Source organism: Exophiala spinifera (genome assembly GCF_000836115.1).
Source record: "Exophiala spinifera strain CBS 89968 unplaced genomic scaffold supercont1.2, whole genome shotgun sequence".
Taxonomy (NCBI): Eukaryota; Fungi; Ascomycota; class Eurotiomycetes; order Chaetothyriales; family Herpotrichiellaceae; genus Exophiala; species Exophiala spinifera.
In genome coordinates this window covers 2,300,007-2,312,405 of record NW_015622514.1, presented here as the reverse complement: position 1 = coordinate 2,312,405, position 12,399 = coordinate 2,300,007, and the positions used below count along the sequence as shown (strand labels likewise).

The 12,399-nt window shown below is 52.7% G+C and overlaps 4 protein-coding genes across 4 annotated transcripts; 2 read left to right on the top strand and 2 right to left on the bottom strand.

The window, feature by feature from the left end:
• Positions 1–1,468: 1,468 nt before the first annotated feature.
• Positions 1,469–2,150, bottom strand: PV08_03152 (uncharacterized protein; the record flags this gene model as incomplete). Its single annotated transcript, XM_016377509.1, has 2 exons — positions 1,469–1,576; positions 1,632–2,150. The coding sequence occupies 2 exons, from the start codon at positions 2,148–2,150 to the stop codon at positions 1,469–1,471; spliced, it is 627 nt and encodes a 208-aa protein (XP_016239079.1).
• Positions 2,151–3,205: 1,055 nt separating this feature from the next.
• Positions 3,206–4,816, bottom strand: PV08_03151 (uncharacterized protein; the record flags this gene model as incomplete). Its single annotated transcript, XM_016377508.1, has 1 exon — positions 3,206–4,816. One exon carries the CDS (start codon positions 4,814–4,816, stop codon positions 3,206–3,208), a length of 1,611 nt encoding a protein of 536 aa, XP_016239078.1.
• Positions 4,817–5,900: 1,084 nt separating this feature from the next.
• Positions 5,901–6,616, top strand: PV08_03150 (uncharacterized protein; the record flags this gene model as incomplete). Its single annotated transcript, XM_016377507.1, has 3 exons — positions 5,901–6,165; positions 6,220–6,304; positions 6,355–6,616. The coding sequence occupies 3 exons, from the start codon at positions 5,901–5,903 to the stop codon at positions 6,614–6,616; spliced, it is 612 nt and encodes a 203-aa protein (XP_016239077.1).
• A 2,747-nt stretch (positions 6,617–9,363) lies between these two features.
• On the top strand, positions 9,364–11,770 carry PV08_03149 (uncharacterized protein; the record flags this gene model as incomplete). The annotated part of the gene is made up of 5 exons (XM_016377506.1): positions 9,364–9,501; positions 9,559–9,761; positions 9,824–10,297; positions 10,378–11,411; positions 11,541–11,770. The coding sequence occupies 5 exons, from the start codon at positions 9,364–9,366 to the stop codon at positions 11,768–11,770; spliced, it is 2,079 nt and encodes a 692-aa protein (XP_016239076.1).
• Between the last annotated feature and the right edge of the window lie 629 nt (positions 11,771–12,399).

Here is a 12,399-nt window from a genome sequence, read left to right as displayed (position 1 = left end):
GACCACGGAAAGGTGATGTTGTATCGAATGGGAAGCACTTCCGCTTTTTCTTCTGTGACACGGTCAATATCGACACGCTTCCATTGACCGAACCAGTCACTGCCACTGACCAACTCACCAACTCACCCCCAGATTACTGACTGACCTGAGGCGACCAATAGCACGTGGATAAGCACATGGACACAGCACCACGACACCGACAGATACAACAACAGAACGATGTCGCTGAACCGGCGGCTTTCAACGCTGGAACGTTGGGTACCGCTTCCTTCAGCAACCGCAGTTCCCCTAGTAATGAATATGCGGTAGCGGAAGCGGTAGCGGAAGCGGTAGCGGTAGCGGTAGCGGTAGCTATACTGCACCTGAACACATAGAATGGAGTGGTCCTGTCGTTTGTCGTTGGCAATGTTATTCTGATGGCGCGTGGACCCGTTGTGATACTGCCCTCCGCTTGATACATCACTTACTCAAGGTACATACAAAATCTTCATGGCGCTCAAGGCATCCACTGCCAAAATAACTGTATACTGGATGCAATTTTATCCTTAATTTGGCATTACCAATAAGTAAATAAGTAAATAAGTACAACTCTTTGCCTCCATTGTGAAAAGGAAAATCAAGGCTCGCAAACATGCATAAACAACCTGGGTATCATGAGCTTTCGTAAAAACATTCACCATTTCCGCCCGTCGACCTTTTGGTTCCCCACTGTCATTCTGCCATGCCTCGTGATAATGTGCAAAAGGAACCTCCCACTCCTATAGGCCTCGTTCAATTCATCCTCCATAATTTAATCCTTTTGAATTCGTACTTGAGTTTCCGGTACTCCCTAAACATGTTGCGCTCTCCTCCCCACATCATATGAGGGAAAACGACAATGGCGGGGACGGCGGCGGCGACGACAATAGCCGATGCCAATGCCGTATCTTTCCACTCAACCAGAAGTCATCTCCCCCAGTCGGTCCTTTGGCAGACGCCGACTTATGCCGTTGAATCTGAATTACGTCCAAACATTGGTTCGCCTATCAGACCACATGGGCAAAAGTTCGCCAAGACACGCAACAATAGCTAGCCCCGATGGACGGGAGCGGCAAGCTGGGGCGGCACCAATGTGGCGTTGATCTCGGAGAATCTCGAGGAGAAATCAACCAGGCTCTGTTCTAGACTCGTCCATCACATGCATTGCGACTGCCAGTGTGTCGCGATCGATGATTCGTCTCGCGCGGGACCCGATATCCCCCTGATTTTCCCTCCAGAACACCCCTCACCTTGTTTAGCCGCGGAAATAAAGTTTGTGGTCGGGAAGAAAGAGGTTAATTGCCGGGTCTGAGTCGCCTGGACGACACGAGAGTGAATCCAGCGGGTTGAACAGTGCGAACTGCCTAAGGATCCGTTCTCTTCCTCATCCTGGTTGGTTTTCTCACTGCCGCAATCGATCCGCTTCGATTTTTCTCTATCCGTCCGGTGTTCATGCTTTCAGCTGGGCCCAAGCCTGAAGACCCGCCAATTGAATCGCTTCTGCCTTTGAAGATTCTCCCCGACTCGTTTCCAAGAGGTAGGGAACTTGGATGGCATTCTTCAATCAACATAGCTAGATCTGGCGCCCGAGATACCAAACACTGTAGCCTCACCAATGCTTGTCGTTGCCTTCGTCGCATCGTGTATGAAGACAGAGCCTGTGCTTCAAGGGACAGCGAAGGTCGCGGAGACGATGTAGCTGTTATTGCGTCCGACATGCTCAAATCCCATAACGTAGGATCAACTTCGGTCGACTCAAAGTCATCGGATGCCGTGGTCGCGGGAGTATCTGGCCCATCATAAAATCCTTCGTCTACGTCTGCTGCGCTCGCAGAATAGGTAGGTGAACAGGGCTCGCTGGGTGACGATGACGGTGACTGCATCTCGGAGTCATTGAGGGCGTGCGATTGTAACTGTGCAGTAAGTGCTGTAACGGAAGGATGTCGAGGCGTGGCGGTATAGAAGTACGAATTGAAGCGGATGTCTCGCTGAGAAGAAGCTCTCCGTTCCTCGCGCGGCGTAGGACATCGTGAGGTAAACGGAGAGATGTCGGATGAGGTACACTCTTCAATTTCTAGGGGTAATTGAGGTTCGATGGGCGATGATCCAAACGAAAAACTTGTATTGAACATCGTGATAACTCTTCCACGTCCCTAGATTGTTGAAGGGACAGGAGGCTGTCGGAAGAGATCAGTGACTGCAACTTGGAGGGCCAGACAGAGGCATGAGCAAGGCCGATGAGTATCCGTCGGCGACTGCGAGGAGGACAATGTCTGGACGATTCGTGGTATATTGGCGACAGAGAAATTCAAGGTCAACTGGTGTTATGAATTCTGGAGAGTCACATTGAGGAGGAAGATCATTCCCTCTTAGATGTTGGGTGGTAACGGCGTAAGTATCAGCCGCGGGCTCGTCATGGCGCAAGGAAAGAGGCGATCGGTGTCTCGCCGGGCCACGAGTGGATCGAGATGTGTGGAAGGGAGCATGGGTGCTAGGCTTAAATTGTCGTTCCATCGTGGTATCGTGCCCGCACAGGCCCTCGTAGCGAGCGAAAAAACGAGCGATATGGCGACCGGGTGGATGGTTTGGGTGGTGCACACTCCATAAGGCGCCGACGGCAATCGGGGACGCGTTGCTGAGTGCGGCAGGTTGTTGCAGCCTATGGGGGCCCAAGCTCGAGGAGGAATGGCCCGGGCTCTCGGGTGGCCTGGCGAGGGGAGGGCTCCTAGAGCCATGTGGAGAGGGCCCAAAGAATATCGTAGGTCGACAGGTGCTTCCAGAGGTGCCACGGAGGTGAAATCTGGCCCCCGGGCAAGCCACCCTCGGCACTCGACGATATTTGCACCGTCTCAATTGCGACGTTGAGGTGCCGATCCATGTTCTCGGCCCTTCTCTCGAAGATCCGATTCCATCTTTCCTTCTTTGGACTTCTCCTCACCTCAGCTTGTGAACTTTATTAGTGGTGTGACTGTCGATGTCCGCAATTTCGACGGCAACGAATGCTCGGGCAAGGCGAAATGATTGGCAATGGTGGTATCGCTCCAGATCATCATACCCTGCGCATGAGTGCGAGTGCTGCAGTGCCATCCTCGCCACTCGCTCTCAAGGCACGAAACATTATCGAGCCTCATGGCCTTCGACTCGCATGTGTTTCGAGCACGGAAATTCAGATCGACTAGAAGCTCCGTTACCACAAAGCTGGTATGTTATCGTCCACTAGGAAACATATCCACGTGGTAGAGTTCTGCCCGTAGAGTGGGCTGCAATACATTTGTTTCCCCAGCCCCTGGTTTCCCCATTTAACTTTCATTGAGAAGCACTGGCCCCGGGCAAGGCGCTCACTCATTTCCACAATGGCTTCCTGTCCCGTGTGCGAAAGATGCCCATTCACATAATCCTTCGCTGCGTGCACGGTAGGTGAGACGTTGCAGATTTCATAGTAAGTGTCGTCGAGGGGAGATTTACCAAGCAAGAAAAAGTCCGAGTACAACTCTTGCAAACCGCCCATAAACTCCTCCAACACCTCGTCCACGGTGCTGCTGTTGGTAGATGAAGGAATTGACTTTGAAGACTTTGACCGCGCATAGCTTTTCGGTGTCGACCGAGGAGTGCTACTCCGCGTCGACGATTTACTCCTCTCCTCATGTGCCAGGTTCAGCCAGACGTCTTCTCGATGTGCGATACCGCGGGATTTATGTCCTCTGTCTCCAGGTAGTACGCAACCACCCAAAAGGTCTTCTGCTGACAGTTCAGGAGTCGATGCAACCCAGCTAGGTTCTAAGTGATCCTGCAATGGAGTCTGCAGATCACTTTCCACGAGAGAACTTTCCGGGGATTTGTCTAATTCTGGCAACGAGGCAGCCCCAGAGATAAACCGGGTGACATCGACCAAGCTCGCGAGCATAAACCTGCTGCGGCCACTACTCGGAATGACCAATGGACTGAAGAGAACAAGGTGGGTGACGGGATCACCCGCTGCATCCTGGCCAGTCACAATATCCATCGAAGCGCCTTCGCATTCGCAGCTATTGAGAAAGAAGTGCTCCCCGATCTCGAAGATGTATCTCAGCTCTTGAGATGTAGCCACCACTGGAAAGCCTGGGGCAGCTGTATCAAGCACACAGAAGGACCTGAAGTGTTCGACCAGGGGCAAGTCGCTGCTCCGCCTGCTTTGAGTTTCCGAGGGAGCCTTGGACATCGAACTGACCGAGGGAGATTGCAGCCATGACACCTGCTTCTTCCGAACCTGTTGTTCTCGTGTAACAGGCCGTGAAGGCTGTCCCGATGTTTGCTGACACTGGTCGACCAGTTGCTGGCGAGAGTCCCTCAGCCTCAAGGTTGATGTGCTTGGGAATGATGATAGGGTTGATATGCTCGCTTCACGACTAATCAGAGACGCACAACTTGGGGCTGCGGCCTGTTGCGCATATCCGGAGGGGACAGTTGATTGTTGCAAATATGCGTGGCCAAGATCAAATTGGCTCAAACTCGTCGCCGGGAGCAGAGTTTGACGGGCTCGCGTTGCTTCGGACACGTTCGGAGGCGGCGACTGGAACCTGTTCGGAATAGATCGAGAAATGGTCCACTGGTCCAGACTGACTTGGCTGTTGGCGAAGTCGGAAAACGAGGCAAAGGTGGTGACTGAAGAGACGACAAAGCTTGACGGATCTGCCCTGCGCAGTATGCCTGATCCAACGGTATCGGGGGGACTAGATGACTTTCGCATTCGGCGCAGAAAGACCTCCTTGAGGGATTGTCTCAATGATCTTCGAGGTGCCTGGCGGGACTTGGCGGCCATTGTTCGAGACGGCGCTTCGCCTGGAGAACTAATTGTCGACCTTCCTTCTCATTGACACTTCTGGTTCTGGTGAGCAAAATCAAGCGTAGTACAAAATATTTATCTTCCGTAGCTCGATCGAAGTACAGGAGCGAGTAGATGCGTCTGTAGGAGAGTTTGCGAAAACGCGAGGAACCGCAATGACAGTCAAGAACATAACAGATAAACAAAGAACGCCCTCCCCAGAAACCTCAGACCGCAAGTCAGAAGAGACCTACCCCATGCGCGCAATAGAACGACGGTGTCGTGTCAAGTTTCTTTACATGGCGGGTTTTTGTCCAAGGAGGAACAAAAAGACAGTTGACCAGGAGTCTTCACTGCCTTTGGGTGTGGGAATGAAAAACATTCGAAGATCGGGTCTACTGCAGGGGCTGGGGGGGGGCCACTGTCGCCGGGGAGCTCGGATATGGGTTCCTCTGGGTCAAGTGTGGCCTTGCGGATTGTTTCAGGCTCTTTTGACAACCGCAAGACTGGGTATGGCAGCCGTCAGACAATACCTAGGGGTTCCGCGAGGAAGTGAAGCGAGACGAGGCGAGACGAATAGACCTGAGAGAGAATCGTTAAAGACCGGTCAAAATAGGTGGTGGCAAGCGCCCGGGCAAACGGTGCCTTGAGAGGGGGAAGGACAGGTAGCGACGGGATGAGAATCCACACCTGACTTTCATGGCCACAGGAGTTCGGTTCATAGCAGGGCCGCAACTTGGTAGCGAGAAAGAAGCCTTGATGCCCGAGGAGGAACATACAGGTCGACTTGGTCGCTCTCAGTATTCTCTTCGTGGGCGCTGGCTTGGGGGTTGGAAGCCCAGGAACCGGAGAATATTTGGGCCAATCACGAGCTCGGGCGGCTGGGCGCAGTTTCTGGTGTGGAAACGGCATCGATCGGGAGAATTTGGGAAGCTGCTTTTCATGCCTTTTCGCTCCCTCTTCGCAACCACCATCGTTCGACGTCTGTGATCAGAGCGCATCTTTCCTGGTGTGTAGTCACGCGAACTCCGCCATCACCTCTCCTCTCATCCTCTGCACCCCTCAGGGAGCTTCTGTAGCCATGTCTGCAGCTCCAGTATCCCGAGCCGTTCTCCGCCAGAGCCGACTTGTCTTGCGCCGAAATGCTTTCCGACAAGCTTCTACTACATCAGAGGCGGCCTCGAAAGCCCAAGAAACCGGCAAGCAAGCTGTATCAAAAGCCTCAGAAGGTCTCAGCCGAGTTCAGAGCTCTGCTAGCTCAGCCATCACCAAAGTTGGATCTTCGGCGTACAAAGCCGTGAGCAAGATTGGCGGAAGAACAGGACGAGTGATTTCTTTTGTTGAATGTAGGTTTTGTGGTTATGGGATCGACATGGATAAGCATTATTGACTCTGGACAGCATTAATACCACCAACTGTGTACTACTCTCGCGTCGGATTGGAGCTCGCAAGAATTGTTTTCAAGGGTCAAAACATGGCCCCTCCGTAAGTGCTGGAGACGAAACTGCTTTTGAGCCATGACTGATGAGACTCAGATCCTCAGCGCAGTGGCAGTCATACTTCCAGCCTTTGGCCAATGTCTTCCGCAACCCTCGAACGATCGGCTCCAGCTTGAGCTCGTTGTCCAACACCGCCAGCCCCGAATCCTTCCTCGGCAGCATCCGCAACGTGAACTCTCAACAACTAGCCACGGCTGGTATAGTCTTCGCTCAAGTATTGGGTTTCTTCACCGTGGGTGAAATGATCGGAAGATTTAAGGTTGTCGGTTATCACGGCGAGGCTCACCACGAACACTAGAAAGACCGCCCCGATATTTTGCTTTGGCTGCTCATGTAATCTTAGGAGTCGATCATGTATCGAAAAAGAAGGACAATACATATTCGCAGATTACAAAATGCATTGACTTTCGCCCATCACGCGCCTTGTTTGTACACATGTTTGGGGGGGGGACACGTTCTACGAGAACGTCCAAGGTTGGACTCTTCCGACTGCTGATTTGTTTACGGCTTCTTCTTTCGATCCCGATGTATCATTAGGAGTGTAATTGGGGTGTGGAACGAATGACACCCAATGTGAATCTGGCTCCATCTCTTGAATGTTCGTTTTGCTGGAGGACTATTCTTCTGCTGCAAAGGTCCTTTATGAGCTTGGATTCCTGGCAATCCGTCGACCAACCATGCAAAATATCCACATGAAATGGTAAGTCATAAGCGTGGTGATAGGGCTGCGCAGGACTCAATCGGCGAGCTGGATGTGTCGCGACATCTCTGATGGTTGCATAGGTATGTTATGAACTCCCAGAATACTTTGGAAGAGGGAGCCCGGGAACAACCCCGACTCGAGGGACAGTGTGGCTATTTTACTGCATTTGCGTGCTTGATACACAAAGCGCATTGAAGTAACCATTCTGAGTACTATCTCTGTTCTTAGCAGTCAACGCCACAACGTCAGATCTGGCTGTCTATCAAAGCTTTTCCAGCTTTGAGCTGGGAATATATTGTCTCTATTTTGGCCGACAATACCTCTGATCATTCCCCATGGCAACGATCGCCGACATCGGGAAATAGTATTCCTTCCGAAACGAATTGGGCGGAAGGATCGTTATCGCGAGCTCAGTACATCCATCAGAAAGCAAAATTCATGTGGGGAGATCGTCAGAGCACCAAACAACCTTGTGCTGACTTTTTTCTTTGGTTTCAGCCACTCCGCTGTTCTCATCGTCGCCGTGGCCGCATGAAGACGCTTTGCTTTCGTTCCGGATCAAACGGCATTAGGTTGGAACAGAACTGGGATACAGGTGCATCTGCAATTTAGGCGCGAAGCGAAGGGTTCACCCAGTAGCACCAAAGGACCAGGAAAAAAGTTGGGGCTATCTAGCTGTGAAAAGCCTTACGAGCCTCGCCGAGATTGTCACAGATTGTATCGTGGCTACAGAAGAGGCCAGACCATGTTCGGCGCCTTCAAGACCCAATCAAGTGGTTGGTCGTCTGTAAGCTGCCATGCAGGGATTGCCAATGGATCTCGTACAATAATGTTTCTTATCATTGACAAGATCCTGAGCACATGTCTTGAGTATTAATCTCGCACCCGCATCAACGGTGGCGCAGGCTTGTTGTTCAAAGTTAGAGCCGGGAAAGCTGTACAACCTTTCTCGCATGGGACCTGTTTGACTGGTCCGCATGGTCGCGCAGTATCAACAGGGCAAACCATTCATGATCGCATCTTGCACGGATTCCCGGTCGCACTGTGATGAACATAATCCCACGAAAACGGTCGACCGGACAAAACAAACTCGCAGCGGAGTCACATCTCGGGTTTGTAGATCTTTGCCCAAGAGAGCAATAACGACAGCTCATGGAATAAGCAAACAAAAAAGCAATAATCTGGCCTCTTGGCCGTGGAGGAAGTAGGAGGTTCGAACGTACTGCAGCGCGGTGAGAATAGTTGACGGCGTCCGTCTGGCCCTCAGAAAAATACCGTACGCAGATGGTCCAATAAGAACAGGAGCTGGGCCGGGCCTGGTGGTAGATCATGATAGCGAGCATCTTATTATTACGCAGCATCCGTCAACATGATTCGCAGATAGGTGGTTTTAAGATATGCGGGAAGGCTGGTGGCTTGTCTGGGGATTGGCTTAGCAAAGGGCATCAGGTAAGAACAAGAAGCTCGAAAGAAGGGATGTGGGTATCTCGTACTCGTGTCGGGCACATCCCCCCGTTTCCTCCTCCTGACCCCCCCCCCAATCAGCCCCGAATGGGCCTAGTCCAAGCCCAGTGCCAATCACCGTCTCGCGTTCTTGGCCTGATAAGCAACTCCGTCAACAAAAAGTCTGACCTTCACCTCTCCGAACGTGACGTGCCTGTACGCAGTACAGAGCCAGAATAATGTGTCATGTATCATTCTTTATCTCTCTTTCGATCAAGTGCGCCAGCTGTCAATCGCACAGATGATCTGCTCAGGCTCCGTCACTCCCCCCATGTCGTCTATACTGATTGGTACCTTCGGTTGCTTATCAGTGTCCAGTGTCGTGGCTTGCATTCACGCGCATCAGAAGCTGCAAGCAATCCGTGGCTTCGCCTTTCCTCGTCGTGCGCCAACCACAAAACACCTCCAAAGATCTCGTCCAGTCGAGGTTCTGGCCGTCCATCGAACAGTCGCCATGTTCGTGCATCTCCTGTTCGAACTCTGCCGTTATCGGCGTCCATCGAAAAAAAAAGCCGACATGCTGGGCCCTCGAGGTTAGGTAAGATCGTGTACGAATATCGCGTGCTGGACCACCGGAGTCAACCATCGGAACCATCCAAGGTTGTATCGCGTTCGGAGTACATTCCCAGCTCCAGTTTTCCTCGTTCTCTTTCGTGATTGCTTTTGATCTTCAAGATTCCCGATTAGCTCCACACGACTCCCCAGAGGTTGCTCTGGACGGAGTATATAGCTTGCATGACATCCCACGGAAACCCTCGTTTGCAGGGCTGTTAGCAACCTTTCTTCTCTCACTTTGACCTTCCACAGTACCACGCACTCACAGGTATTACTCTCCCAGCATGTCAGACACAGCGGGGGCCGCTGCGTACGTCCCTCTCTCACAAGGCTTCGGCTATGGCATTATCCTCGGTCTGGGATTCGCCTTCGCCTTGGGCATGATCGGGACAACATGGGCCCTCAAGCGATATCACGGAGAGGTTTGTGCTCGTTGCGCGGTCGCGAAGAGAACACTTGACTTAAGGGGTTTCATCTAGGTCCAAACTTCGGAAGCTTTCTCCACCGCCGGTAGAACGGTCAAGTCTGGTCTCGTTGCCGCTGCTGTCGTCTCCAGTTGGACTTGGGCCGCTACTTTGCTTCAGTCGTCCGGCGTTGCCTATTCTTATGGCGTCTCTGGGCCGTTCTGGTATGCGTCAGGAGCTACGGTGCAGATTCTGCTTTTTGCTACATTGGCCATCGAGTGAGTATACTCGGCCTCAAACATTTTTAGATCTCTCCACACCGTTGCTGACAGAGCCCTAGACTCAAGCGCCGCGCTCCAAATGCTCACACTTTCCTCGAAGTCATCAAGGCGAGATATGGAGTTGTCACTCACATTGTCTTCCTGATCTTTGGCTTGATGACAAACATCCTGGTTACGGCCATGCTGTTGACCGGTGGCAGCGCAGTAGCCAGCTCTCTCTGTGGTGTTCCTACAGCGGCAGCCTGTTTCCTGCTTCCAGTTGGTGTGGTACTTTACACGATGTTTGGAGGCATCAAGGCGACGTTCCTGACGGACTATGTGCACACGGTCATCATTCTCATCATCATATTCGTCTTTGCATTCTCAGCGTATGCTACAAATGAAAATGCAGGCTCTCCTGGCAAAGTCTGGGAGCTCCTCGTCGACGCGGCCAAACGACACCCAGTCCATGGCAACCACGAAGGCAGCTATTTGACCATGCAATCTCGAGAGGGAGCTATCTTTTTCGTCATCAATATCGTGGGCAACTTTGGGTGAGTCTGTTGTCCTTCAACGTCTTTGCTTTCGTTTGTCATCAGGGGCGATTTGCTAACTCCAACGGGGACAATGACAGGACCGTGTTCCTGGACAACGGCTATTATAACAAGGCAATCGCAGCTTCCCCGGTCGACGCCTTGCCAGGATATGTCATGGGAGGGTTGTCGTGGTTCGCCATCCCATGGCTCTGCGCCACGACAATGGGCCTAGCGGCACTCGCTCTGGAGAGCAACCCGGTCTTCCCAACCTTCCCGAACCGCATGACGCACGAGGAGGTCTCCGCGGGACTTGTGCTGCCGTATGCGGCGGTTGCGCTCCTCGGGAAAGGGGGCGCGAGTGCAACACTCCTCCTCATCTTCATGGCCGTCACGTCGGCTTCGTCGGCAGAACTCATTGCCGTCTCGTCGATCTGGACGTACGACATCTACCAGACGTACATCAACCCCAAGGCCAGCGGCAAATTCCTCATCCGCATGTCGCACGTGTCTTGCATCGTGTACGCGATCATCCTGGCCGGGTTCTCGACGGGCCTGTTCTACGCCGGCGTGTCAATGGGATACCTGTATCTGTTGATGGGGTGCATCATTTCCAGCGCCGTCATCCCCGCGACGCTCACGCTGATGTGGAAGGGCCAGAACTGGCAGGCGGCGGCGGGCGCGCCGGTGCTCGGCTTCGCGTGTGCGCTCGTGGCCTGGCTCGTCACGGCCAAGAAGGAGTGCGGCGTGCTCAACGTCGACTGCACGGGGAGCAACAACCCCATGCTCGCGGGGAACGTCACCGCCCTGCTCAGCCCGCTCATCTTCGTCCCGCTGTTGACCTTTGCCTTTGGCCAGCAGAACTACGACTGGCAAAGCATGAAGAACATTCGCAAGGGCGACGACACCGAGATCATCCGCCGTGCGAGCGTCAGCGTCGAAAGCGACGTCGTCCCGACCGTCGAGTCCCCCAGGACTGAGACCGCCGAGGAAGAGGCCGCCGAACAGAAGAAGCTCAAGAAGGCTGCCGTCATCGCGAGAAGTCTGACTGCCTTTATGACCATCGCTCTGTTGGTGTTGTGGCCCATGCCGATGTACGGGAGTGGATACATCTTCAGCAAGAAGTTCTTTACCGGTGAGTTTTCCTTTGATCTACTCGAGAGATGAACGATGGATGCGGATTCGGATTCGGAGACCCCATCACTTTTCGTCAAAAAGTTGTGCGTACTTGATTGGCTGACTAATCTTCGTGCCTTTCTTTCAGGTTGGGTCGTCGTTGGAATTCTCTGGCTGTTCTGCAGCACGTTTGCCGTGGGCCTGTTCCCGCTGTGGCAGGGCCGAAAGACCATGGCGCATACGGTCAAGTCGATCATTCTGGACATCTCCGGCAAGAAACACCCAGCTAGTATTCACGGTCGCGTCAACGCCCTCGGGGACGAGGAGACTAGTGGAGTCGCCACGCCCGAAGAGAAGACCGCCGTCAAGACCGAATAGGTACAACCCCTGTGTCTGAAGTCAACAAACCTGGAAGGTCTCGGAACAGGATCAGTTCCCGGTACTGCAGTGGTAGCAGGTATTTGGTGCTTTGGTACTTGATACTTGCTCCTTGCTGCTTGCTACTCGGGAGTCGATACTTGGTGTTCGATATTTGATGACTGGTGCGTCATGCGTCGTACTTGGAAACTCGTACTAGGTGCAAGAAGCGAAAGTGGACATCCTCTTTTTTGGTCTTTGTGTTCAAAAGGGATGTCGTTGGACGTGCATGTGGATGTGGACGTGGGTGGGGGTGGGGATTGAGGATGAGGATGAGACTATGTTATGTGGCACGAGTTTGTTCGTTTTTTGGTTATCATCGATACCCATTGTCGTACGTATGCGAGGCAGAATTTTGTCTACATTTTTATCTAGAGAGAGGCGGCGCTATTATGAAGTACCCAGTACCGATGTTAAATGCAACCACAGAGCATACAAGAGTACAGAGTACAGAGTACAGATGCCTAGGTACAGCAACAACACACCCCGGATACACCCTACCCTGTACCTAGTTAGATACCTGTGCCTACGAACTATTTTCACATTTGCACCGGCGACAGCTAGCTATATCTGGCTACCTACCTACAATA